The sequence below is a fragment of the Anoplolepis gracilipes genome, unplaced genomic scaffold (genome assembly GCF_047496725.1).
Source record: "Anoplolepis gracilipes unplaced genomic scaffold, ASM4749672v1 Contig18, whole genome shotgun sequence".
In the NCBI taxonomy this organism is placed as follows: domain Eukaryota; kingdom Metazoa; phylum Arthropoda; class Insecta; order Hymenoptera; family Formicidae; genus Anoplolepis; species Anoplolepis gracilipes.
In genome coordinates this window covers 43,887-71,884 of record NW_027328669.1, presented here as the reverse complement: position 1 = coordinate 71,884, position 27,998 = coordinate 43,887, and the positions used below count along the sequence as shown (strand labels likewise).

At 28.6% G+C, this 27,998-nt stretch overlaps 1 protein-coding gene across 2 annotated transcripts; it reads right to left on the bottom strand.

The window, feature by feature from the left end:
• Positions 1-27,971, bottom strand: LOC140675696 (dihydropyrimidinase-like). 2 transcript variants are annotated; one of them, XM_072910301.1, is made up of 11 exons: positions 27,781-27,971; positions 16,995-17,089; positions 15,138-15,450; positions 12,529-12,708; positions 10,905-11,018; positions 10,127-10,359; positions 4,871-5,207; positions 4,543-4,698; positions 3,776-4,043; positions 3,265-3,340; positions 1-3,025 (listed from the first exon to the last, which is right to left on the bottom strand). In XM_072910301.1, exons 1-11 carry the CDS (start codon positions 27,817-27,819, stop codon positions 2,983-2,985), a joined length of 1,854 nt encoding a protein of 617 aa, XP_072766402.1. In that variant the 5' UTR covers positions 27,820-27,971; the 3' UTR covers positions 1-2,982. The 2 variants fall into 2 exon arrangements, with proteins under 2 accessions (XP_072766402.1, XP_072766403.1); XM_072910302.1 differs by lacking the exon at positions 10,127-10,359 and adding an exon at positions 7,458-7,690.
• Positions 27,972-27,998: the final 27 nt, after the last annotated feature.

Sequence of the window (27,998 nt, the reverse complement as noted above, 5' to 3'; positions counted from 1 at the left end):
TTATTGATGTTACATTATATATTTATTAAAGCGATCACATACATTATAACAGACATAAATAGAATACTCTAGTTGTGCCATTTATGTCGATAAACTATACTTTTTCCGAATACTTGACGCAAGGTCACATAACACGTGAACACATTGATAATTATATTTATGCTATTTGTCGTCAAGCCCTCTTATACATATATATGCCTTTTAAATAATTGATATCACAAGATATTCAATAATGATAACGTAAAAAATTTTTTACACTGGTATAAAATATCAACAGCGTCACATGTGCAAAATATAATAACTTTCTGTGTAAAGTTTAATTAATAACAATATGTTAAAAATATTTCCATTATACACAAGATACTTTACGAATCAGTATAGCTTATATTATAATTCGCCATCTTCGAATACTCATAAAATGCTTTAAATAAAATTTGTTTTTAGAAATATTAAATTAATATTAAATTTATTGTTCTAAATATTTTCAGGAAATTAGTGTAATTTCCTTTTGAATTTTTTTTTCTCTCAAATTCAAAGTCTCAAGAATAATGAGTCGGAATAATTATATAAAATCGACGATATCATTTTTGTGAGAAGAAAAAGCATTTTACAAAAAGCATTTTGCACAACAAGTATTTTGTGTCATAGTTACTTTTAAACAAACGAAGGCGAATCTGAATACAAAAAAGTTACTATTTTAAATAAATATTACACGTCATATTTCTCCTGATTACATACTTCATTAGAAAGATATCTAGAAAAAATCAAAAATTTGCGAAATGTCGATAAAAAATCTATTATATAAAATTTTTTATTTTTAACGTTGCTTGTGTGAAAAGATATGAAACGACGTTGACAGCAAAAGAATTTTGATTTTTCCGATTTATATTATTTGCATATAAGCTCTAGTCCTACGACTTTTTATATTTATTAATAATTGCGTCATTAATACTCGGTATGCGATGATGATGACTATACGATTATACTTTATTATTTCTTATCATATCAAATTAGCTTTGATAGCAATACGATACTTTCTGATATATCTTAAGCGTTAATATCGTTGAATAAAATAATAGATCAGAAAAAATAAAATTGTAAAATAAAATAATAAAATAAAATGTTGAAGGAAAATATTCGATACTTTAATTTAAATAAAAAAACAGGTGAATTTTAGACTGTTTTAAAGATCGGAATGTAGAAAAACTTGTAAATTAAATGAGAAAAATTAATAATGATACATAAAACGTGAAAATGATTGATTCGAATGTCTCTTAAGTAAATTTTTCTTACAATTAATGAATATGTATTTTTTATAAAACGTATTATCTCTTATTTTGTTTTTATCGCAGTGATCTTTTTACAGCGATAACTACGAGCGAATACTATTAAAAATTTGTGCGTCGTTTCATATCGTACGCCCAGACGCCATAATCGATATCAGTATCGATATCCGTAAACTTCGGCTGATAAGAATTACATACATTTATATAACTATTTGTTAAACGAAAATTCTGATTCGCTGATAATATTAAAGTGTATAAATCGTCATTCGACCCAGAATCGTTTTCCTTTGATGTATTCTTTCTAAGATTCTACAGCAAGTACAAATTTTTATCGAAAATTTCATCATAAGAAGATATTTCAGATGTCAAAATTTCTCTGATTTACACACTTAAGCTAGTGATGACTTGTGTCACTTGTCACAATAAATTTAAAATGCAACATTCAATCTCAACACTTTTAGTAAAATTATGAGAAAACACATGTAAATTTATACGATACACTGTGTGTGCGGTTACATAATAATGATTATTTAAATTAATATGAACTAAAATTGCGCATTTTTATATACATCTAACAACTTAATTAAACTATGTACTGAAATATTTTCTTATTTACTATAATATAAATATAACGTAATATGAACGTTTATATTTTGTTGGAAAAATATTAATGAAATAAGTAAATTAGATCAAAAGACTTTTAATGACTTGTGTGATTGTGTGATTAATAAAAAAATCTATAGTCTTTATTTATTAATAAAACATTTATATATACGCGCGCAACTAAGATATTGATTGTTGTGAAAATTAAGAAACAAATTTCTTCAACGGTTTTTGATTATATGTATACAAGCATACATAAACATACATAATTATGTCATAGAATGCAATTAATCCATATATATACATTTGTGTATAACATACATTATATCATAATAAATCAACATAATTTTTTATCGATGGCTCAATATGAGTGTTGCAACTTAAATCTTTTATTACATTACTTTGAGCCACAATTCTTTTCGAATGCGAATCCTCTTTATCGCTGACAATAAATAAGCTATTAATAATAATAATAATAATAATAATAATAATAATAATAATAATAATAATAATATTAATAATAATAATAACAATAACAATAATAATGTTAATAATAACTTATTGTTTAATAGTAATAATAATGTTAATTATGTGACATATCACAATTTTTTATTTTCAAATTTTTTAATATTTCCATCTATTGTAATATATCTTTCTTTTGAATTAAAAAAAAAGGATTGTGACATATATTGTAAAAATGAAAGAAATTATTTCAGAAAGTTCAAATTTAGCAGATAACAAATGCTCTTATTATGATTGACTTTGCAATTTTCAAAGTTCATTCAATAATTATCGCTCGAAAAAGTTAAAATTCACCAAATATATTTGAATGTTAAATATGTATCTTTTTTTGCTCTATATATATAATATGAATTATATATATAAAATTTTTATATGTGTGTGACAATAAATTTTAAAATAAAAATAACAAAAATGATTTTAAAGAATTTGAATATGAATATTATCAAAGAATTAAAAAATCAGAAAAAATATCAAGATCAATGATTCATATATGCCAAAGTGATACAGTGCAATGCTATATAAAATATTAAAGTGAATGTGGATTAATATATGAATATATGAAACATACAACCTACTGATCAGCGACTTCTGCATCCTTCTTCGATGGAACAGACCTTGATCGATGGGAATAAAAAGTATAAAAAAATGACTAAATTCAGTGTAATATTTGGTGAATAGCGAACCTGAAAGCGCGGGGCTGGTACTCTTCGAAATGAATAAAGCATGTATTATGTATATGTATGTGATGATGAAGAAAAGAAAAAAAGAAGAAAAGAGGATAAACATTCCTTTCTCGCATTAAGTGACCTTTATACATAAAGCGAATCTTGAAATTTTTTTTTGCATAAATTACCAAAAGCCTCCCGCACTGCGACCGCCCGGTGGATTATTGACGCGAATGCATGCCCTTCGTGCTTCTTCGACATCCTCTGCAAGAATAGTACGCCATTTTATTCCCGTAATATAAGAAATAAATATAATATTAATAATATATAATAATATATAATATTGATATATTTATATAATATTAAATAATAAATATATAATATATTTATATATATTATGTTCTTATATATTAAGTATTATATAATATTTTATTTATTACATTATTATATTATACATTATTATATATTTGTATATTATACATATATTATACATATATATATATATATATATATAATATATAAAATAAAATAAAAATAAGTCATAAAGTAATAAAGATCTGTTAATGTGGGTCATTTATGTGTCAATATATGATGTCGAGCTCAAAATCTAGTCTTTATTAAAACTGTTATACAGCCATCAGAAAATATGTCCTGAAGTGTGAAATATGAAAGTTGAAAATTGTCAATCGTAAAACTCACCGCTGATAGAGAAAGTAGAATCTTGCAGATTTCTCTGGCCTTCAAGTCTTGGTCCTTTCGTAGATGGTGTCACCACAGCGGATTCCGGCAAGGTAGGTACACATATGGGTCTTAGTTTTTCTCTCGGACTCTCGTGAAACGAACCATTAGTCTGATTAGCTCGAGCTGCAGCGGCTGCTCTCGCTTCTTCCTTGGCCTTCGCAATCGCAGCGTCTTCTTCCGCGTATCTCTTGGCCTCCGCTTCGGTACGGGCGACTCCACGTGGTTTCTACGCAGCACAGTTGCAATATTAAATTTAAATTATAAATTTTAAATGAGAATTTTTATTCTAAACTATTAATTTTCCTAAATTCAGTTGTATAATATAATTATACTTTAATATTATTACTTAAAAATAATTTTATGAAAAATAGCACCATAAAAAAAAAACAAAAAAGATTAGAAAATTATATGCAGTGTTAAATACAAGGGTCACATATTTTGAAAGTAGATAATATTGATCAAAACAAGAAAAAAAATACTAGTAAATACTTTTAAATATACTAAAAATAATAAAAATAATATATAATAAATACTAATAAATATTCTTTTGTTTGCTGTATTGTAAAGATAACACGAAATTAATAAAAAAAGGAAAAATAACTCACAATATAGCCCTTGTATATTCGAAGATGTTAATTTACCCTGTTTACTAAATTTTTTTTTCTCGTTTTAATTAATACTATCTCTCAAAATATGACCCTTTTTTAATATCCAATATATTATACCTTTTCTTTATCGTTTATCATGTCGTACACATAAGTGCCAAATGGCTCCGTATTTATATATTTCCCAAAGCCGTGAACAGCTTTGAGCTCACACTCGTCCACGCACACGCGTCCACTGACAATCACATATTCAGGTACGCCAGTTACTTCCATACCCTGTATTAATAATCGAATATTAGTAAATAATTAAATTGTATTTAGGTAAGATATTTTTATAATTGCGATATCAGAATGACTTTCAATAATCCACTTTCTTTCCGAAAGAATTATGCATATTAAGTCGCAGTTATCACTTCTCGCCAAAAGCGGACGAGTTGATTAAACTCGCCTCGAAGATGTTGAAGTCAACGGCCTGGACGTGGGTCTGAGCGGAAATGGTGCGTTTCCTGTTAGGGTCCCAGACGACAATATCGGCGTCCGAGCCGACAGCTATGACTCCCTTTCGAGGATACAAGTTGAAGATCTTGGCGGCGTTCGTGCTGGTAACTGCAACGAATCGTGTGGGATCCATTATCCCGGCATGCACGCCCTTCTCCCAGAGCACCGCCATCCTGTCCTCGACACCGTTCACGCCGTTGGGGATTTTCGTGAAATCATCCTTACCCAGAGCTTTCTGCTCAGAGTTGAATGTGCAGTTATCACTGCCCGTAACTTGGAGAGTATCTCTGAAAAATGGCTATATTAGAATCTGTGAAAATTGAATTAAGATGATTTCAGAAAAAGAACCAAGTACTAAGGGATACCTTGACATCGAGTAAGCTAATGTAATTAAAATTAATAAAAAATAAAATTACCGCGAACATTGAACGATTAGAAACTAAAAGAGAGGACTGTTTAATAATAATCATCAAATCAGCTGTTTTTCCATCATCTGTGTCATTAACGCGTATTGCATATGTACAGATGACTTCCCACGTCGCGGCTATTAATATTAACATTACGAGCATTTATGCTTATGTCATTCGCGTCAAGTTGTTATTATAATTCATCGCTGCAAAAATGGACGTGCAAAATAACGCGATTATTAATCATAATAATGAATCCTTAGCTTTGTGACGTCTAATTTAATATATTTAAAGTATTTTTGAAAACATTTAGATAAATCTGTAGTTTCTATTAATACGTCCTGCAACTTATTTAAGAAGAAAAAATATTTTTAATAATTTATATTCTATAGAGTTTTCAAGAAAAATTCCTAAAAATTAGTATAAAGATATTTATAACTTTTTGAAAAATAATTTTCAAGAAACATCCCTTCATTCATTTATGGATCTTTGATTTTAGACTAATTTTTATAGACATTGCTTAAAAAAAATTATTTATTCGCAAGAACAAAACTATGCTAAAGAGTGTTACTATTGATTTTTTTAAATTATAAGTATTTTCTTCATTCGAGAAGAAAATTCGCCGGGAGCAGTTGACATCATTCAACTTTTTAACGAATACTGTATATTTTCTTCTTCGATAGATCATTCTTTCATACAAAGATAAATTATTTATTTCTTAAATAACTCATCAAAATAATAAATTTCATTTTAAAAAATTAGACTTTTTATTAGAAAAAATAAATCATAAAAAAGAGTTTCTGTTTCTAATTTTCACTCGCTGATAATACAGGCTTGTCATAAAAAATTGTTCAATATTTTAACTGTTTTTAAATGTATTTTTTGGTGCTGAATTCGAAAAGCATAATAAAAAATGTTACATTACAACAGTTATTTCATAAATTTGATTTTTTGATAATTTTTGTTATATGTATGAGAAATTTGTGATCAAGAAACATTAAAGAAACGTAACTTTTTATTGAAAAAGTGTACATTCCTTTGGAGAATGAAACTAGAAGACCAAGGTAAACCATGAGTTTCACAAAAAATTTATTTGCATAGAGGATTTAAAGGCAGAAAGAAAGCATTCAGTTTTAATTGTGCCAATGAAATGGAGAGAGCCAAAAATCACTAAAAAAAGTCTATAAGCTGTTTTTTATACAATAAAAACAGATATAATCCTCTTTATAATTTTAAATATTCCTTTTTTGTAAATAAATCGTATATTCAAAACTGGCCACAAAATATATAGGGTTCATGTGTATAATGTTTTACTACTAATTTTGTTTAGTTATAACATAAAAACATCAAAGCAAGTGAAAAAATTGTATGGAGCAAATCTGAGGTAATTTTTAGATTCTCAAATTCCTGAAACCAGAAAAAATTTTTATAACATTTTTATGACTCTCAATTTTGTAGACCTATATAATCAGAGATATACCCTTCTCTTTTTTTTTAATGGTGTCAAATCCTTTTTTGTACAAACTTTTTTTAGGAAGAGTAATCGATTTAAAAAATTCAGCCATTTTGAAATATTCTTATGGAGGTGTGAATATCTAAATAATGCAATTTAGAGATAATAATGCGGAAGCTAACCCGTTTGTTATACATGTACAGGATGAGGAAAAGTATGGAAAATCTCGAAAAATCTCGCAAAATATAAGTTTCACAGAAAAAGAATCTAAGGCGAGATCGAGGAAGAACCTGGTCACCTAAGACAAGATGTATTCATTTTTTCATTTATTTTTTTATATTTTATATTAGAAAGTATCCCGACAAACTTTAAAATATCTCAGGAAATTCTTAACCAAAAGAAGTTTTATTATAGTGTTTTGGAAAGCTGCCGAGGTAAGCTACAAGAATATGCAATTAAAAATAGAATGTTCGATTTAAGAAATTGAAGGTGACCTTCAAGCGCCTATTCAAGGTCAAATCAATGATACCATTTTCATGTCCCTCTCGAAACCATACAATATATTTGTCTGAAACATTTTTCTGTAAAACTTATATTTTTTGAGATTTTTCAGGGTTTCCATATTTTTTCCTCACCCTGTATAAACATGAAGGAGGCTTTGTGTACAATCTACTTACTGGGCCAGGTGTTCGGTTAGATAAGCAGGTGTTGTTGGATCGGGCCGTAACGGCGGGTTAGTAATGAAACGCCTCGCCTTTTCCATATCTTTACCAAACTGCTCGCTACCATCGATTCCGACGGTGCTTGCTAGGGTTTCTCCAAACACGATGACACCCTCCGACCGCTTCGCCGACACGACGTCGGCGGCCGACTTGCTCGAGATCGCCGTTACGTACAGTGGACTATTTACCTAAACGCGATATTTTTATCCTCTCTAAAATTTAACTTACTAAACTTGTGCTCTCTTTCTCTTTTTTTATTCTACAATTTAGATAAAACGCATCACGGCTGAAAATATTTTATCATTTTTTTTGCATCATTTATATAACTAATTTAAATTTTTAAAAGCTTTAAAAGTTCAATATGTTTTGTATGGATTTATATGGAATTAAAAATATTAGTGACAATTTTTTAATTATATTATTTTTTATTATGTTATTGTGTATTAATATTGTATAACGCCTACATTTTTATAGAAAATATGTCTATTAAAATAATTCAAATGTAACACGAATGTCTAGAATATAAAAAAAGTAATGCGGCTTTCATGTAAAACACAATTTAAATTCCTTGGGCTAATAAAAGTCAGACGCGAATAAGAGAGTGCGTATTTGAAAGAAAATTAATTTTTTTTATTTATTGTTAGGTAGAGGAATATTAAAAATAAATCTTGAAATAAGATTTATTTAATTACTTGATATTGTATCAAGAAAAACTTGTGTCCTGTATACAACTATTTCACACGCACGCAGACGCACATAAGAAAAATTAATTTTAATTATATTTAATTTTCTTTGAAACTCACGCATTATCATCGGTTCGTTTAGTTTCTAATCTAACCCGGGGAATTTAAATTGTCACAAATATATATGTCTAGAAGTATGTTCTCAAGTAGACACGTAAACACGTGCACGTGTATATTATTTAATGTATATTATATATATTTTAAAAATCTGAATATTTGTATCTTCAATATCATTGATGATAATAATAGATTTAATTTTGTTATTAAATATTTCATTTGTTAAATTTTAATAAATAAGAAATAGTAATAAGAATTAATGAATCGATACATAAATATACATCAAATTTACATTAAATAAAAAAAATCTTTCAGCCGTGCTCGATTTATCTATAATAATTTTTCAGACACTATTAATATTAATACTTTTTTTCTATATTAACTTTACGTAAACATTTTCAAACATTTAACGCATAACGTTGATAAAATAACGTTAAAAGTAATTGTGAAAGGCAATTGTGCTACTACGTATGGCAGATATATTTAATGCATAAAAATAGAGGACGAGGAGAAAACAAAAGTGACCATATATTTTTACTTTCAATATGCATGCAAGTAAAGTTTTGGTCGTGCAAAACCGCACACTAAAATAAATTTTAGTGTGCGCAATAAAAGACAAATTGCATAATTGGACTTTATGCAGTTTGTACGTATGTCACGCAAGCCTCTAGCGGAATAAGGTATAAACTTAAATTGCTATTGCCGCAATTGCAACCTATTTTCGCTAATTGACTAAATAGAAAGTGTGAGGGAATAAAATGAAATAATCGATATTTTAAACCGAATGCAGATGTGCATCCACGTTATTTTGGGAGATATATTCAATAGAATATTTAGTTTTCTCTATTCGAGATTTTCTCTATCTGAATCCAACATTTTCCCTCATTCACTCTCTCTCTCTTTCATAGTTGTTTAGGAAAAAACTGGTCGGTGCGTTACTCCTTTTAAATAGAAACTACGACTGTCGGTGCGTACTAATTACGCTGATTTCGAATGACAGTTTTCCGACAACATTCTTGCGGATAAGAAATCATTGAGCGATAGTTTCACCGTTTAGAAATGCTAATCATCGATAGATATGTATTCAAACAGTCATAATAACTAACAATTTATACTAACTCTACCTTTTGAATACGGCTTTCTTTTTTAAATCAAAATTTATAAAAAGCATTTTTTTATTAAAAATAAATATAGTTTTGATTAAAAATTTGAGTTAAAGTATGAGATTTCTTGAAACAATCAGTTACAGAAATCAATAATATCACACATTTCTATCTTGATTCTGATTTTTTTTCTTTTCTTTTCTTACTGATCGGCTACAAACGATACAGCTTTGTTTAATAAGAGAATATTTTGAATAAGAAAAGGGAAATACCTATCAATAAGTTTCTTCGGATGTTTTCCTGTACTTTTGGTTTTTTTCCGGTTCCAATTAATTTCACATATTGATTGATAATTTCTCTGAATTGAACTCACCAAATTGATTCCATTTTCAGAAAACTTCAAATTTTAGCAGAAGAATGAAGAAAAAAAAAGATTTAAAAATGCGACATCTATAGATTAAAGTTAAAAACTTACATTTATATGTTTACTGTCTGTTGAAAAAAATTTCAAAACGTATATATGTACGTCTATCGTCTTCAAAGGGTTAATTTTTGCTTATAATTTACATTTTTGAATTGCAAATTGTGAACTCTTAATTTGTTTATGATATCACTTATAAAATAGTTCTATACGCAAATAGAATCATAAATTTATGTTCTAGCCTGCCCCCGATGTCAAAGTCGCCCTGAATTCATGGCTTTTTAGTTGGTTTTGACTTACTTGACCAACATGTTCACAAGTACTCGCGGCGTATCCGTATCTGGCCTAAGTGGCGGACTTATAATGTGACCAGCGGCGTGTCTCCAGCATTTGTGCGAATAGTTGGTACCGTCCGTGCCAATTGCAGCCGCCAAGGTCTCGCCGAAGACGCAAACACCGCGTTTTCGCGCAGCTTCCACTTGTTCGGCGGCGCTACGACTCATCACATGCACTACATACAGCGGACAATTGACCTAAGCAAAATTTCGATACTAGTACGACTACTGAGAATGTGAGACGATAGTGTCTGATGAATACACTTTTGCCTATGGGTACATTTTAGCTTCCTTAATTAAAAAATAAATAAATAAAAAGGAGGTAAAAAAACAAGAGAGCTCAAGTGTGGAAATAAAAAATGATATGGGTGTATATATATATATATATATGTTGCTAAACTCTATCGCATGACACAGATATTCCTGGACATAGCAATGAAAATTTTGGATACATTGAGAATTGGGCATATGCCAGTAAATGCATAGCAAAGCAGTGGTTTATTTTGTCCTGAATTCTAAAGTAAAGATTTATGTTCGTGAACTAAATACTGTGACAGGTAGCGTGCCAAGTGCATTCGTAACAGACGGATGAATGTAAGAGATTTACATGTATTCAGGACAATTATATGTATTCAGGACAAATTAAAGTATAATATAAAAATATAGATGACGAGGTACGAATATACGAATTATCAATGTTCAACAATAATAGTCAATGGTACTCAGATTATCATTCCGCTTACCTGATTTGCGATAATGCACGCTCTATTGACAGCTTCTGCTTCAACTTCTTCAGGTCGTGACATTTCGTGGCCTTCTGGACCTGTCACTCCTGCGGCGAGTAATTTTTTCGCATTCTGTAACAAGTTTATGGCGATAAGAGAAAGCTTATATTTTATATTAACATTCTATTGCAAACAACGCGAATATCTTTATCTTTCGTTGCCCAACGTAACTTTCAAGTCATACATTAATTTTATTACTTAACTTCCTTTTCACGTTTCATTATTTAACGACTATAGTAATTTTTAAGTTACAATATAGAAAGTCATTATTATGTTTCTTGTATTTTCATAAATAAAAGTTTATTCATTATATATTTTATAGTTACTATATATATTTTTACTTGTTTTTTTTAAAGATATTTAGCACCTACAATCGGAGCAAAAAGTAGTCGAAATTGACGAATAAATACTTTTCTCATATATCTTAATATATGATTATTATAAAGATTGCATAAAATCTTATTATTTATTCATAGCTAGAGTGTAGAAATGTATTTTCGAACTTTTATTGCTTTTTTTCGGAGAATTTTCGTGTTTCTTAAATTATAATGAGAAACTTTTATCATTGATAGTACCTCGATTTCAACATTACAGCACAAAATTTGAATTATAAAAATAAAAGAATTTACTCGTACAGAGTAATTTAAAATGTCAGAATAAAAATTATAATAGTGAATAATGACAAAATATAGAAGATTTTTAACTATTTCTTTGATAAATTTAATAATTTGTCATTTCTCCGAGAAGAAAGAAATGTGGCAACATGGTAATTTTTCATAAGTTGGTCAAATTGCAAATTGACATGTGAGGCCTAGTCGCTTCTCGCTTACACGTTTGTATATAGAGGCTTCTTCAGATGAAAAGATAGGTTATTTAATATGTCAAAAGAAGGCTTAGCTGAATGCTATGTTGCCACGTTTTCACAATAAATAATATGTCATTTCGGATAATAGGACGAAATTGAGAAAATTATATTCAATATCTTTTGAACTAATCAGTACTTGACCAAAATTATGTGATCAAATATATCCTCTATGTTTAAACTATATTTTTGCAAATTTTGAATAAATTCCTATTATTATTTCTATCTATTTTAGCTCTTAAATCAACACGATCACAGGTTTTTTATAAGATAGAAAATCAATTTAAGGGCTAAAAAGGACAGAAATAATTATATTTATTTATATAAATAATTATATTTATAATTATATTAATACTTTTACTTATAATTAGAGCCACAAAATCATTATATTTATAATAATATCGATGGGTAAATTCATTGCAAATTAAAATCTTTATAACTTTTGATTGCTTCAGTGAATCAACTCTAGGTTTTTTTATAAGTCTCTAAACATGTATCAGAACAATCTATGCAAATTTTATTAAATTCCTATATTTTTAAAAATAGGTACTAAACATCCTTAAATTTTTAAATATTCTGAATATATTTTTTTATATTATAATTATATTATATAATTATATAATAATTTATTTTTAATATTATTTACTTTTGTTTTATTTTTAATTATGAAATTGATGCTAAACAATTATGCATATTGGTATAATCATCATCCCTGCGTACCTCCGCGATAAGGTCACCGTTCTCCGCGTGTACCATAGCGACGGCGCCGATCTCTTTGCACGCTTTGAAAACCTCGATCAGCTCCGGGTCTCTGAGCATAAACATGTCACGATAAGCCATAAACATCTTGAAGCTACCAACGCCATGGTCCTTCGCCAATGTTACCATGTCTTCTTTAACCTGCAAAAGAGGAAGTAGCAAGCATCGATGAATAATAAATCGAATGGCGCTTCCTTTTGTACAACGAACGGCAAATAAGGCGCGATGAACGATTTGCTTTCATTGCAGTCTCGTGCGATTTCCTCATCCGTCATTCTATATACAGTATTTCAACTACATAATCACACAGCAATTCACGTCACAATTTACATATAAAATATGTTTTTTGTTTTGCTTATATATAAATATAATCTTGAAAAATGAATGACTAATCAAATTTAATTGATTTATTCTATTAAGGTAAAATTATCGAAATACGAATCCACAATCCCAATGACCTTAACATGTATGTACTCAGGATCATATATGTTGTAACATATGAGTAACCTGAGTAACTACCAAATAATTTTAGCCGTCGCTCGTTGTTTATTAAAAAGTTATAAACAAAAAGAGATTTACGAATTAGGCGTAATTTTCGAACATCCTACACCGCTTCCTATTTTCAATGCAAACTGAAATTTATTATACAGTTTGTTTTGATTTAAAAAAATTAAAACAAAAACTTATTAAAGTTAAAAACCTATATATGGAACCATGCATTGATACACAGTAGCTTCGTCTTTTATTATTGAACTGACCGCATTATAGACTGCAATAGTTCAGAAAGCATTTTTTCCCTTTCATTGAAAGGGGAAAGATACCCTCTAAACTAGTGCAGCAAGTGTAGCAATAAAAAACAGACCTCTTGTTTCGCACAGAAAGATGGGTAGTATGGAGTTGTACAGCTTGTACTAATGGAGGAACCTTTATATGCCGAACATATAAGGATCTCTCGAAGAAGGATTAACTAACAATAAGAGGATATATTATTATTCTATCTCTCTTTCTATAGTCTGGGTTGTTCTCATGAGAAAAAAGGACAATTATATAAAACCTATATAAAAAGAACAACTACAAGTCTGTCATTGTTTATCATCCAATATTTTCTGCTCTTTCTGCCCTATTTCAGTATGTCAGAGTCTCTCCATTAGTATAAGCTCTATGTATGGGGTACTCCTCGCTCCGCGTGGAAAGTTGAAAATAACCCATGTGGAACCGTACAGTAATAAAAATTTATGAGTACTGATTTCACACAGGGTTTCATAGGAGCTGATGGGAAATATTTCTTCCATGTCTCAGAAAATAATTTTGGGCTAGGTTAGGCTAAGTTAGTTTTTTCGATAAGGGCTGTTCGATTTACTACACGTAAATAAATAAAATCTTTGCTAAAAGTAGATTCTATATTCTATAAAATGTATATAGTATCCGAAAATTACATATAATTCGAAATAAACAAAATTTTTTGTTGATAACTTTTTAACGAACAATAAGCGACAGCTAAATCTTTTGGAAAGTTACTAAGTGTGACCTTGGCAACATATGTCAAGGTCAAGGTCATTAGATACATAGATAGTTAAAATTTATCCTTGCGAAATATCTTGTATCTGTAAAGTAATTTTTACTAATCAAAATAAGATCACCATTGGTTTTGATATCCGAAAAAATTTGCAAAAATACTATCTCTGTGTTTACAAATCAGAAATTAAAAATTTTATTTAAAATAGAGCTTATGTAACAGAAAAACGGCAAATCTTTTGTACTAATTGAACAATATCAGTGACCTTAAACAGAGATGTTCAATGAATTCATTAGTATTTTTCAATTGAATTATACAATTCTATCAATTGGAAGTTGCAATTGGGTTAATTTTATGGGTACTCTGTGTACGTTTACGTAATTACCATTGTTGTAGAATTACGTAAAATTTTATCTTTATATTGGCGTCTGGTCAATGTCATCAACATATAATTCTGACACATAAAACTCGTGTATTAACTTAGATTAAAAAAAAAAAAAAATAATCACAAAAGAGTTTTTTTTCTAAAAGAGTTTCGTGTTCTTGCAATTATTTCGTTCCGGGTGACTAAAAAGGCAAAATAAAGAGTACAGACGAACCGTATCGTACATGATATGATAATCTAGCGCAAACATTACGCTATACTCACAATGTGAGCGTTTAATTGATACATCAATGCCGTAAAAGTAGGATGTGTTTACATACTAAAGCATTTATTAAAAATAGATCATATCGAAATAATTATATAGAAAACAATGAATTGTAGGTAGAAAAGCTGATAAAATTAGATATTTTATATGCTATTATCATAAATTATACGCCATCGCAAACAAATTACATGATAGAAAAGCTTAAGTTTAGTCTTAAATTGCAATTTTCTATGGTGAAGTATTATTTGAATTATTCCTAATTACGAGAAAAATATATATAGTTAGAAGAAATTTCAAAATCTAATAAGTTACCGCCAACTTGTTTAAACTATCTGCATGATTTGCGATATATTATAACGAGAATATATTTTATAAGAAAAAAATATATATTATAATAAATTTACTTTTGGATTCCAAGAAGTGACGGCGACGTGCAGCGCATAATCACAGCATACTTTTTCATCCGCGGACTGTCTGTACCTCTCGTAAGCCTCCACAAGACTCTCTTCTTTTCGTGGTATTACAAAATCTATGATCATCGTGGTACCGCCAGCGACTGCAGCCTTCGTGCCCTGGTAAAAGTCATCCACCGTCTTGGCTCCCATAAACTCGAATTCCAAATGTGTATGCGGATCTATGCCACCAGGCATTACGTATTTTCCCCGTGCATCAATGGTCCTTGTGCCACCCGGTATGATAAGATTGCGTCCCATTTGCCTATCGATTTAAAAGACAAAGATGTTTTCGAGCAGTTTTACTTTTTGTGCTCTATTTGATTCCTTGATGACTTTTTCTAATAAAAAATTCGGAGTTATTTAAATACTTAAGCTACACTTTTTAGTTGCATCAACATATGACTGACGATTTAACAACGTGCTTGCTGGCTACGATCAGTCACGTCTGTTTGATAAATCAAACGCTCTGTGATTGCCATCTCTTTTAGCTTCAGTGATGAAGTAACGACATGTATATCGCGTTTCACTTGAATGTAAAGTGGCGGTTAGACACGTGAGCTGAATCTATTGCACGATTGTCACAGTATATATCAGTCATAACAGAACTCTCAATATCTTCGAGAAACAAACGTGCGAGTTTACGTTTGATAAATTTTTCTTTAATAAGTGAGAGTAAAAAGAGAATATTAAAAAAATTTTTTAATGCAACTTTCTAAAGTAAGATTTTTTATTATACTTTTCTAATGCTTTTCACTTATGTGGAAGAAAACACAGAGCCTCTTAAATCTCAAATGCTAGATTTGCAAATGTAATGAAAACATTGAAGCTTTTCACTTTTTTATTATTAAAACTATGATAAAGAACCTCTACAGCACAATATATTGATAGAATATTATGGTAATATTGTTTTGCAAGATTGAAATATTGCATGCAATATTTCTGAAAACTTGCCACAATAGGGTCATTTTCAATTTTTTTTTTATTATTCCAAATAAAACTAGAGATTTTAAAAACATTATAAAAAATATTAATATATACCGTAGAATCATTATAACAACATAAAAATAATTTAAAAATAAGAAGCGTTTATATATTTCTGCAACGTGAATACAATATTTACAAGATATTGCAGAATATTTCTTATTTGCATAATACTTATTTGTCTAATTTTTAAACAATTAGTTTAATATTTGAATTTCCTGTGTTAAAATTGTATCAGAGATTAAACAGATAGAAAAATATATTTAATGTTACTATGTTGTATTTGCAGGTTTTAGCTACTCTTATAAAAAAACTTGAATACGGAATAGATAACACATAGTGCGTCACATAGTGGTAAGCAAACAAACTAGCCAAAGATATGTGAGTGTAGTATAATGTAGCAGTAATATTTTGCAATATCTCCAATAAAATATTAAATTTATAATATTTGGGCAATATTGCTACAATATTTGTAATATGTCGCAATAATGAAATGTTCATGCAATATTTTAGCAATATTTCGTGCTGTATGGAAAGTGTGCATGTTTAATATTTTGTTAATATTGAACATATTGATTATATAAGTAGAGACAGATATATAATTATAATTTATTTAGAACAATTCGCAACTTGCTTAGTATATAAGAAAAAATGATTAAAGAGAAAACTTTTAAAAAAATGTCCTGAATCTTATGAGAATTTCTTAATATTTCCAAATATAAAAGAAATCCTTAAGAATTTTAGATTTTCCATGTTTTTTCCAGGAAGTAGACACTTTTACGTGCTACATAATAAAAATGTACTTTACAGTCAGTTTGATCATACCTGATAATACCATCCTCGATGTAAACGTCGCTATCGATAAGTCCATCGTCATTGACAACCTTGCCATTTTTAATTAGCAATCTGTTCTGCGCGCTCTGTAATAAAACAAAATAATATTTTGCGTTAGTTGTAATTGCAAAAAGATGTAACTCTTAAATCATTTAACACAAATTAAGCGAGTCTTTTCTATTGACCGTGACTCCGATCATTGTCCTTGATGTTAGTAACATACACAATGTGAGTGAGTTCCAACATCCGGAGTACACAATTAATGTGCCTACTTGCATTGCTATGTATTACGGTATTATCAATCAACGCTGTGTGAGTGACGAGTTCACGCACTTCCGCTAATGCTAGATTGAGAGCATGTATGTCCGCAATGTGCATGATCCGATAAGTGAACAGTTACCTGCGTTAAGGGAAATATGCGTGCGCGCATGTACATATACATATAAAATGTATAAATTATGTTTTATATTATTTTTAACTGTGATATAAATAAAATATACATAATAAATTATATATATTTTCATAATACAATGTAATATATACATTTATATATTTAGATTTAATTGGCATAACGAATTTCATAAAATTAATAAGCACTAAAATAAAAAAAAATATAATATAACGTAATTTTTTATTGTTATTTTTTCTTGACATAATGCATTAACTGGATATATCTATATTTTCCTGGAAAAATAAATATTGAAGAAAAGGGCCGGCATTGTTCTGTATGGCATCGACAAAGTGCAGGTTGATGAATAAGTGTGTCCTTTTAAGGGACACAGACTCTCGGTCTTTTGTCCTGCAAAGGGAATATAAAAACTAATCCTTAAGGAGGAAGAAATAGTGATGAAAGGAATAAGAATGGCGGTAAAGTGTCGAACAGAAAAGAACAATTCTCGAACATGTGCTGCCGCCTACATTCCGGAAATATACTAGCAAGTCTAAACCTTTTCGCGCCTCATGAGACCAATGTCCAACCATGTTGAACAATGAGCCTTTGCGGGCGAGTTCTATTTTTTGATGTATGGATTAATTGTGTCGAAAGTTAATACATCTACATTTTGAATACATTTTGAAATTCATAAATTTGACGTGGCGCAAAAGACTTTTAGCCTTTAAAAAAAATATAAAATAATAATAATAATAATTAATTTGTAAGTTAAGATGAAGATTTGTCTTAAAATTAAAATCTTTATTTTGATGAAATTTTGTGTATAATCACTATAAAAATGTTTATGGTACAGTCACTATGAAAAAAATTAATTCAATATAAGATAATATTTACGATTTTGAGATTAAATTATATTCTATAATCTATAGGATAAATTTTTACTTTAACTCATAAATCAATTATTAATTTTATATTTTAAAGGCTAAAATGCTTTGCTCAATGTCTTCATTTCGAAATGTATTAGATGTATTAATTTGTTACGTAGTTGATTCTTTTTAAGTTTTCCTCGAGACTTCTGTGTCATCGAGTCTTTTTTGTTCTCACGTAAAAAAGCATTTGATTCGAAATTAATAAAAAAAAATTGACAAAATCTTTGCAATCTTCTTCTATCTTTATACAAATATCACTTATAGTATATAATTGTTAAGTGTTGTAAATGTACTATTATTAATATAGTCTTCAAAGCAAATATGACAAAGGCTCCAAATTCCTTCGCACACTATAAAAAATTCAACTATACTTCTCGATTTAGAACATCTGATATGTTGAATGAAGACAATAAAATCGATATATCAAAAAGAATACATTATGACCAAAATAACAAATAAAACTAAATATAAAAGAAAAGATAAGATAGTTACCCATGTATATAAAGTTTTATTGGAAAATGCAGAAATACGAATGCTCGATCTCTGATTTTTGTATGTTGAGAGATCATTGAGAAACCTGGCGCAAATATAGTTTATCTATAAATGGAGATCTTGTCATCTTCAAAGTCTAGTTATTACCAGTTGGTACTACCAGCATGTGTGTTTCATATGTTAGAGATCAGCATTCGGGTATTTTCGGCACGCTCTTAGAATATCTTCTCCACGCATACGGCATCTCATGTGATTTTTAAGAGAAATCTTCTCGAGAGTGTTATAAGAGCGCTACAAGAGCGATAAAATCTCATAAAACAAAGTACACATTAGTCTCTGAGAGACTCTTAACTTTCTCAATATCTAAAAGTCTACACATACAAATTATATAAAAAATTCTATTTTTCTCTTTTTAATTATCTGCTCCTCTTAAATTATTAATTAGTAGTGAAATTAATTTTATATCTTGTTTTTTCTTGTAATTTCATTAACAAAAAATAAAACTACATTTCTTATATGCCTTTTAATCGACATAAAAAATAAAAAATTATGTCAATCTTGAAATTAATATATAGAATTATATTAATAATAATGTGCATGCATTATATTAAAGTAGAAATATAATATACATATAAAATTATTATTTTTATCGTAGAGCATTTGCTGAGAAAGCAAGCCGAATATGGCACAAAATGCGGGCTGCGTCGAGCCAGACAAGCGGCCCTGGTTAAAATCAATAATCTGACTTCCTGTCTATATATCTCTCCTGCTGGTACGAATTGACGCGGTTTTAAGCGAAAATCGCTTATCGCGAATATCTTTTCACGATTAGATCATTAGTGGTAGTTTAACGTATCAAAACGTGCGATTTTCTGTCTCTCTCTCTCTCCTCTCTCTCTCTCTCTCTCTCTCTCTCTCTATCTATCTCTCTCTTTTACAAAGGTCTTGTGAAAGATATATGTGAGAAATAGATTCTACTTTTAGATCTTCGGTGCAAGGCACGAGATTATATATAGATGTATAGATGATTAGTTTCCCTGTGAAACTATGTTAAACTATGTTACTTTATTGCGATATTTGAGATATGCATTATATCGCTTATTATTAAAGAAGATAGATAACAGATGTAATTTTCACATGTAGAAAATAACTCTCACATAGCTCCAATTTATGTATATTTATGTATATTTAATTTAATTAAAAGTCATATTAATTTTTCAGACACACATGGGATGCCCGTTTGAATTGCGAAAAATCCTAATTGAAGACTTTGATATCGAAAAAGACAAGTATATCTGGAAGCACTTTACTTTTTTACCTTTAAGAAAAGAAACTTAGAAAATTTTTCTTTGATTCGGTAAGCAAAGCTACTGAAATTCAGGGCGTATCATAATACAGATTAATTCATCTAACATTAGCATAAGTTTGCTTTGTGCAGTGTGAGATAAAACGCGATGCAAAACAAATAACATCAAGCATATCTATCTTAAGTGTATCCAACGTCTCGTTTCTTGAGTCACAAGAAGATTTCGTAAAATAATTTTAAAAATTATAAAATAAAAATTTATACTATATTTTTTCAACTTTAAAAATGAATTTATTACATATATTTATTCTAAATATTCTAAATATAATTTAGAAATGTATTACGATAATAATACGCACAGTATAATATTTAAATATATTCTACAAAAATTATTTTTAGAAGAATAATAAAATATTATACATATTATTTTTACGCTTCTTGAGAAAAAGCGTCTTAAATTTAGATTGAATCATGTAGTCTTTATCTTTTTCTATATATATATTAAATTAATTTGCATTTGAAAGATATTTCAACAGTTACGCAAGAAAAACTTTGCTGAATAATTATTGCATGACATCGATGTAAAGTGTAATTGCGTCTCGCTTCTTAATGAAAGATGCCGTATGTGGATGTACGAGCATCTAGTTCGCAGCCGAGCATGAAAGCTACAAGACATCTCTTTGAAATAACATTATCGTCACGATCAAGACGTCCTTGGACCATATCCCACGATCACGTTTCTTCGCGCGAGTGAAGATGCACAAGAAATTGATCTTGAGTGGATCCTACGCAAAATGTCACATCCGAGATCATGAAAATTATATTTTATGTATATTAATTTTTAACTAAATTATTTATGATATTAAGAAAGTAAAAATTACATTTTTTGTTATAATTAAGTCTTGCCTATATCTATTTTCTATATCTAGTGAAGCGAGGATGTAGCTTTCATGACGCAGAGTTGTATGTTTGCTCTCTGTGTCAAAGACTCGGATTCAAATCCGGCTAAAAACATCGGATCGATTCGATCGCCACCTCTCGGAAAACAATTGCAAACCAAAAACATCTTGCCAAGAAAACCTAATTTGGCCGTTCAAAACCGGCATTAAATGATGTAGGCTCCCATGTCCGCGGAAAAATTATAAAAAGACCACAGATATAGAAAAATTATTATCCCTTCTCCTCTGATAAGGAGTACAGACTGGAGAGAGAGAGAGAGAGAGAGGGATACCTATCTATAGTTTTTAAGTGCTCGCCTTTAGAATGCCTCTGCGAACTCTGCAAACGGGGTCGCAAACAATCCGTGTATCTAATCTACTTTACATTTATACACACGGCAGCACCGGAAACGACATATAAGTCACACCTGGCTTCTTCTATCGTGGTCATTTACATTTTAGAAATGATGCCGGCAAATACGCGTTTCTATTGACTTAGCAACTGATTTAGCAATCGAGTCAAATTTAACACTGCCGCATTGTAAAAACGTGGCGGATGAGAGAGAAAAAAGAAAAGAAGAGAGCAAATTTTCCGCGAAATTACTATGACCAACAATGAATAAAGCTTTAAGAATAGACGGATGCGGATAGCGAAAGAGGAAACAGAGCGAAATAAATAGCTGACGAAAATTGCCGTAATAATGATACTCTTCGACATGCTTTAAAAGTCATATGTGTCGAATTTTGTGATCAATCATTTAGAAATTATGATATATTACAGATCCATCTTTATAACGTTAGCACTTTATTTTTAAAATTTCGATGTAATGACTAAAGTTTTACTTTTTCTTCACAAAGTTCTGATACCCACGCAGAGAAACAATGTTATTAATAAGCAATTAAATTAAATAATATAACTTTGAAAATATTTGTATGAAGTGTTAATGTCAAGTTATACAAAATTTGATAACTTTTTTTATTTCGATCACTGAACTCTATCCTGATTAGAGTGAGTGTTATCTTCAGATTACACGAGCCAATTTAAGAGAGATGATAAAATATACAGAGTGTTTCATAAACACTGTTGGGCTGGTTATATAATAGTCATGTTCTTTTTATTAAACAAACAAAAAGGTTCTTATAAAAATGTTTCTTAAAAAGTTTATATAAAACATGTTCGTTAAAAAGCTAATGTCAAATTAAGATTAAAAAAATAAATTTCGATATTAACGTATGTTAATATATATTTATTTGAAAGAATTCTAAAAAGTCAAGTAAATTTAAGTAATAATCTAACATAGTAGCCCCTATTTTGATTACAATTTAGAGTCATGGAACACGGAAAATACTCCAGAAATACTTTTTAATAAGACATGTTTAAGGAACATGTTTTATAGGAACTTTTTTGTTTATCTTGATGAGAAGAACATGATTGCATACAGTCAGCCCAATTTTTACGAAACACTCTGCATATACATATATTCTGTATATACAGAATGTCTCAAAATCCGCATCACCTGCTAATGTAGCAGATGGAACACTTTATACATATGCAGGGTAGGCCATTTTAATCTATGCACTGTAATATCTCAAAATCCATAAGTTTCAGACAAAAGTTGTATAGTTTCGAGGGGGCCATAAGATGGTACCATTGGTTTGACCTTGAAGAGTCATTTGAAGGTCACGTGAAGGTCATTTTTAATTTTTTAAATGAAACCTACTATTTTTTATTACATATTCTTGTAGCTGACTTCGAGAGCTTTCCAAAACACTATGATAAAATGTTTTTTCATTAAACACTTTTCGAGTTATAAGGCTTCAAAGTTGCAATATTTTGACATAAAATACAAGATATCTCGTAAAATATTCATTTTTCGATTATCTTACCCTAATACTTTTATGCACAGAATAATGAGACAATTGGTGTAAAGAAAACACATAGTTATCTTTAAGAAAAAATCTGAATTTGCAACTAACAGTTACACATTTTTACTTTAACATAATTATGTGTTTTAATTACTTAAACTTATGGATTTTGAGATATTACAATGAATAGATTAAAATGGCCTATCCTGCATAAGCGAAAATTTTATTTCCTGATATATTATGGATATTTATTTTGTGACAAAATATTAGTAAATTATGTGAAAAGTTTTACAAAATATAAGTAACACAAGAACAATGTTCAATCCGAAAGCCTTTCCAATGAACAATGTTTAACTTTTTTCATTGTCATGTTGCACTCATTTCAATTAGGATAGAATTTAGTGATCAAGATTGATTTGAATCATTTAAAAATAATACATCTAAAAATAACACAAATTATTAATGCACTAAGAATCAAATAACATTGAATGCCAAATATAGGATATAAATATAAGCTATAGACTAAACGTGAGAAAAATATGCGTGTATACAATTTATTATAATAAATTGCACGTATATATTTTTAATAAATAAATTTATATTTGTAATAAACATATTTTTAATATAACCAATATATAATATTTATAATAAACAAATCTGCTCGATAGACTTTTATGCAATAATTAAATAAAAAAAAAATATATATATAATTTACTGCTTACAAATTAATAAACTATCAAATAAAAATTTGTAATTTACTTTTCTTGACAATTAAAATAAATTAACAAATTATTACTAACAATTGCTATTTTAATCATTAAAATAACAAGTTTTTTAAATAAATTATACTCATCATGAAGCGCTTAAGGTAACGTGAGAAATAGAACCAGATCAGTTCCCATTAATTACACATTTTCTATGATTATACGCCTTCGCAGGTATTATACTAGGTTATTTAGTACGTCATCGCACAAATGCATCTTTGTTTGCTTCTCTCATTCCTGACATTGTAGATATGTACAAGTAACATATTAACATAAGATAAAAAAATGTCAAATGATGAAGGAGAGCAATAACGGGTTTTTTCTATGTTAACAATATACATAAATATTCTGTGTTAATAATAATTTTTTATAAGAAGGGTAGAAGGGATAAAAGAGCTAAACTAATACAAATTAAATAAATAACATTTCTTTATCTCGTCAAGAAAATGCTAGGGACAGAGTTTTCCCGACATTAGGTCGACGAGTCGAGTCGACGAACTATTGATTCCTGGAGCGCCAACTACACGTTCTCAACTTACTCCTGACCGTATCGCAGTGCCGTATGATTTTACCTTCAATGTCCCTCCATTTTCCGTTATATTCGAGATTATTAGAATGACGGATTTTTGAAACCTCCAGAATATTCACTTTTCTTCATAGAATTTCTAGTATCTCATATTTTATTTTATTTTCTTTAACAATAAGTAATTTAAAAAAAAAAGTGTAAATCTTTTATCTCCCAATACACAATAATTGATTTAAATTTATCGAAATTATTTTCCTGTTCGATATTATACATGATACTTGCATTAAAAGTTGTATGCATTATAGAATCGAGAAAAGTATCGAGGTATAGGTTCCCGATAAATAGTTTTTAGTTTTTCGATAAAATTCACCGATAATTATAAAGAATAAAAAACATCATTATTGTGAAATACGGTGGGTTAGAATTATTTATCCAGTTGTATATAATTGTAATTTTAATATTTCTAAATTAAAAATGAACATATATATGAAAATCCGATACACACCTGTTACAATTGTTATATTAAATATAATTAATGTTTGAGAACATGTTTGAAATATAATATGGTGGTTCCATTTACAGAGTTAGAGAAAGAGGATGAGAGTTTTTTTGCTTCCAATTGATACTAATTATAAGTTAGCTCGTGCTAATTAAACGCAACATCGAGTTCATCATCCTTTAGCTCCATTAACAGACAGAATTAACATAAAATAATCTAAACATAAAACAAAAATATTTTCAACAATACACAAAATCTACAAAGTTTATCTTGACATTAAAATATGTAATAATCTTATATATATTGATATATAATTTCAAAATATAATACTTTTTAGAGTTGTGAAAGAAAATCACTTGATTTTATTTTTCTTCTCTATACAAGTTAAGAAACATTATTAGTTTATGATTTTTGCATTTCATATCAACACGCATTTTTTATTATACAATATGATTGAATCCAATAAAATATATTTTCGCAAACATTCTTTATTCTATATTAAGAGATGATTATTAGCAAAAAAAATGCAATACATCATTATATCATTAATTATAAAATATGAAGAAACAATGTAGAAGTAACATATTTTTTGTAATTGTTATATTTTTAAATTTTGACAACAAATTAACAATTATGTATTAATATGTAATAATCAATAATAAAATATTGATTCACAGAACTGATTATGTAAATTAATCACTGCCCCTTACAATTAGTGTCTTGATTGACTCTCTGTGTGAATATACCTAATAATTTCACACTTCAAAAGATATTTATGAGGCATTGATATAGAATAAATTGATTATAAAATGAATGATATAATGTAAACAAAAGAATGTATCGAAGACTTTTCAAAACATGACAATAAATTTTTTAAATTTAATTCAATAATTATTTAAAAATTATGTATTAGGTTGTTGCAGACAAAATAGTCGTTTTTTTTTTTTTTAAATTGAAACGTATATATTGCAAATTTAATACATATTTTCTTAATCAAAATAGCTACGATCTATTTAAATACACTTCTTTCAACGCGATACAAATCCTTCAATGCCGATTCTGACTCTATTAAAAATTATTATAATTGATATCCGCAACCTAATAAAAAATAATAATGTTTTAGGATTGATTAACTTCACCAAAAATTTAAATAGTTTCGCATATTGTATTTTAACTATGTCGTCATAAATTTATTACAAATTAAACGATATAAAAATCTTTCCATTGATTAAAAACTGTCTAATTTATTTATAATGTACATTATTTATTTATAATGTACATTATAAATAAATTATGCTAGTACATATTATCAAAAGTCAATTTCAATAAATTCCGTCATTTATCTAACAAGACACATACATACTACATGTATAGTGTGTAGAAATGTATGTATTAATCATGATTTCGATTATGGCTCATTTTTCCGATTAAGTAGACATTATTTCATATGCATAAATTGCAACCTCAATAAAATAAACGGCTTCGTATAATCAAGATCACAATTCTCACGCCGATTAAATGGTCTCATATTATATAATCAAAGATTATTAATTCTCAATCAATATTAATTACAATATTTTTTAGAATCATAAATGTAGTCGATTACAAATACATATTATTTTATCAGTAAATTAACTAAAATACAAATTACTCCATAACGATTAATTTATTTAAGCTCCATAATATTATATAAATCGTATGCCAACAATCATAATAATCTTTAGCAAAGAGAGCAAAGGACGTGATAATGTTCCTTATCATACAAATGGTTATTTATTGTACGGGTCGATTGATCATATGTATATCAGTAAAAATAAAACGTATAAAAACACGATTCTGCAAAAATCTCATTTACTGAAAATTGTTTTAATTTAATTTTAGCTAAAATAAAAGCTTGCGTGTATGTATTTAATTAAATGTTCTTTCTTTATATTTTTAATTCTCTGTGCAATTCTTTATATCTCAAAGCTACAAATAAAGATACAAATTGATAAAGCTATCTCAGAGTTTACAGAAGAGTTAACCGAATGTCGAAGCAAACTGTAATAAAGCAAATAATTCTAAAAAATATAATTCGACTATTATATGAAAGATTTCAAAATAAAACAATTTTGGAAATAAAAAGCAGTAATAATTAATTTTATAACTATATAAAGTAATAATTCTAAAATATTTCTGGCGTAGAAGTGAATAAAGAAGTGACTCAATTCATTTGAGGAAACAAAATAAAAAATTAAGTTAATTTAAAGCTAATTATAAGCATTAAATGATGTTGGTGCAACAAGTTCTTTGAACTTGAAGTTTTCAATAAGTAAATCAATTGTACGTTGTATGTTTAATCTAAGATTTTGATGCAACATACAATTTGACATTACACTTTTCCTGGAGCTTTATTCTTTGCTCCGAAAAAAAAGGGAAACTGACAGAGTGGCTTTTACGTTACACGGGTTACATAATATCGTAAATACGTAAAAGATATGATGCACGTATAACACATAAATGTTCTACTTTGAAACATGAATGTACATATTTAATAAATGTTAAATTAAAGGATATGATACAAATAATGTGCATAAAATTAAATAAAATTTTATTTCACGAAATATTCTAGAATATTATTATAAAAACTAAAAATAAATGTTATAACTAAAAATAACCAATTCCCAAGAAAAAAATAATAAAAAATATATGGAAGATAAAAAAGGAAATAAAAAACTTTATTCATGAATCGGTGAACTTTTTCACACGTAATTTAAATGATTGCGCATACATCTTAAATAAAAAGTGTTCCTATTTAACGCTGTTGATAGTCAGTTGTTCGTCCACCAATTAAATGCGCGGTATTAAAACAAAAAAATCAATACGAAACGGAATAAAAAAATTCATTTTATAGTAGAACTAAAATTTTAATAGTGATGGTAGATTTATCACAATTATCGCTACCACGTTTTTCGTTCGTCCACCATTACGGAATGCATGTAAAAATAACTTTTTTCTCTTCTGCGAAAAACACACCAAAACGAGACCGCAAATGCGAAAAATTTACAGGTGCTAAAACGTACTCACCTGCAGATGAATGGGCACTTTCTTCACCGGAGTACTCATCTTGCGGAAAAAACAACGATCACGCGTACGTATTTACTCTCCAATACTGAGTCACTTATTTTTATTCTTATAAAACAAACGTTGGTTTTTTATAACGCGTTACTACACAACCTACACGATCGACTAAATGCGACTGCTGCGACGCGTCGGTATCGTTTTCATCACTCGGAGAGGGTGGA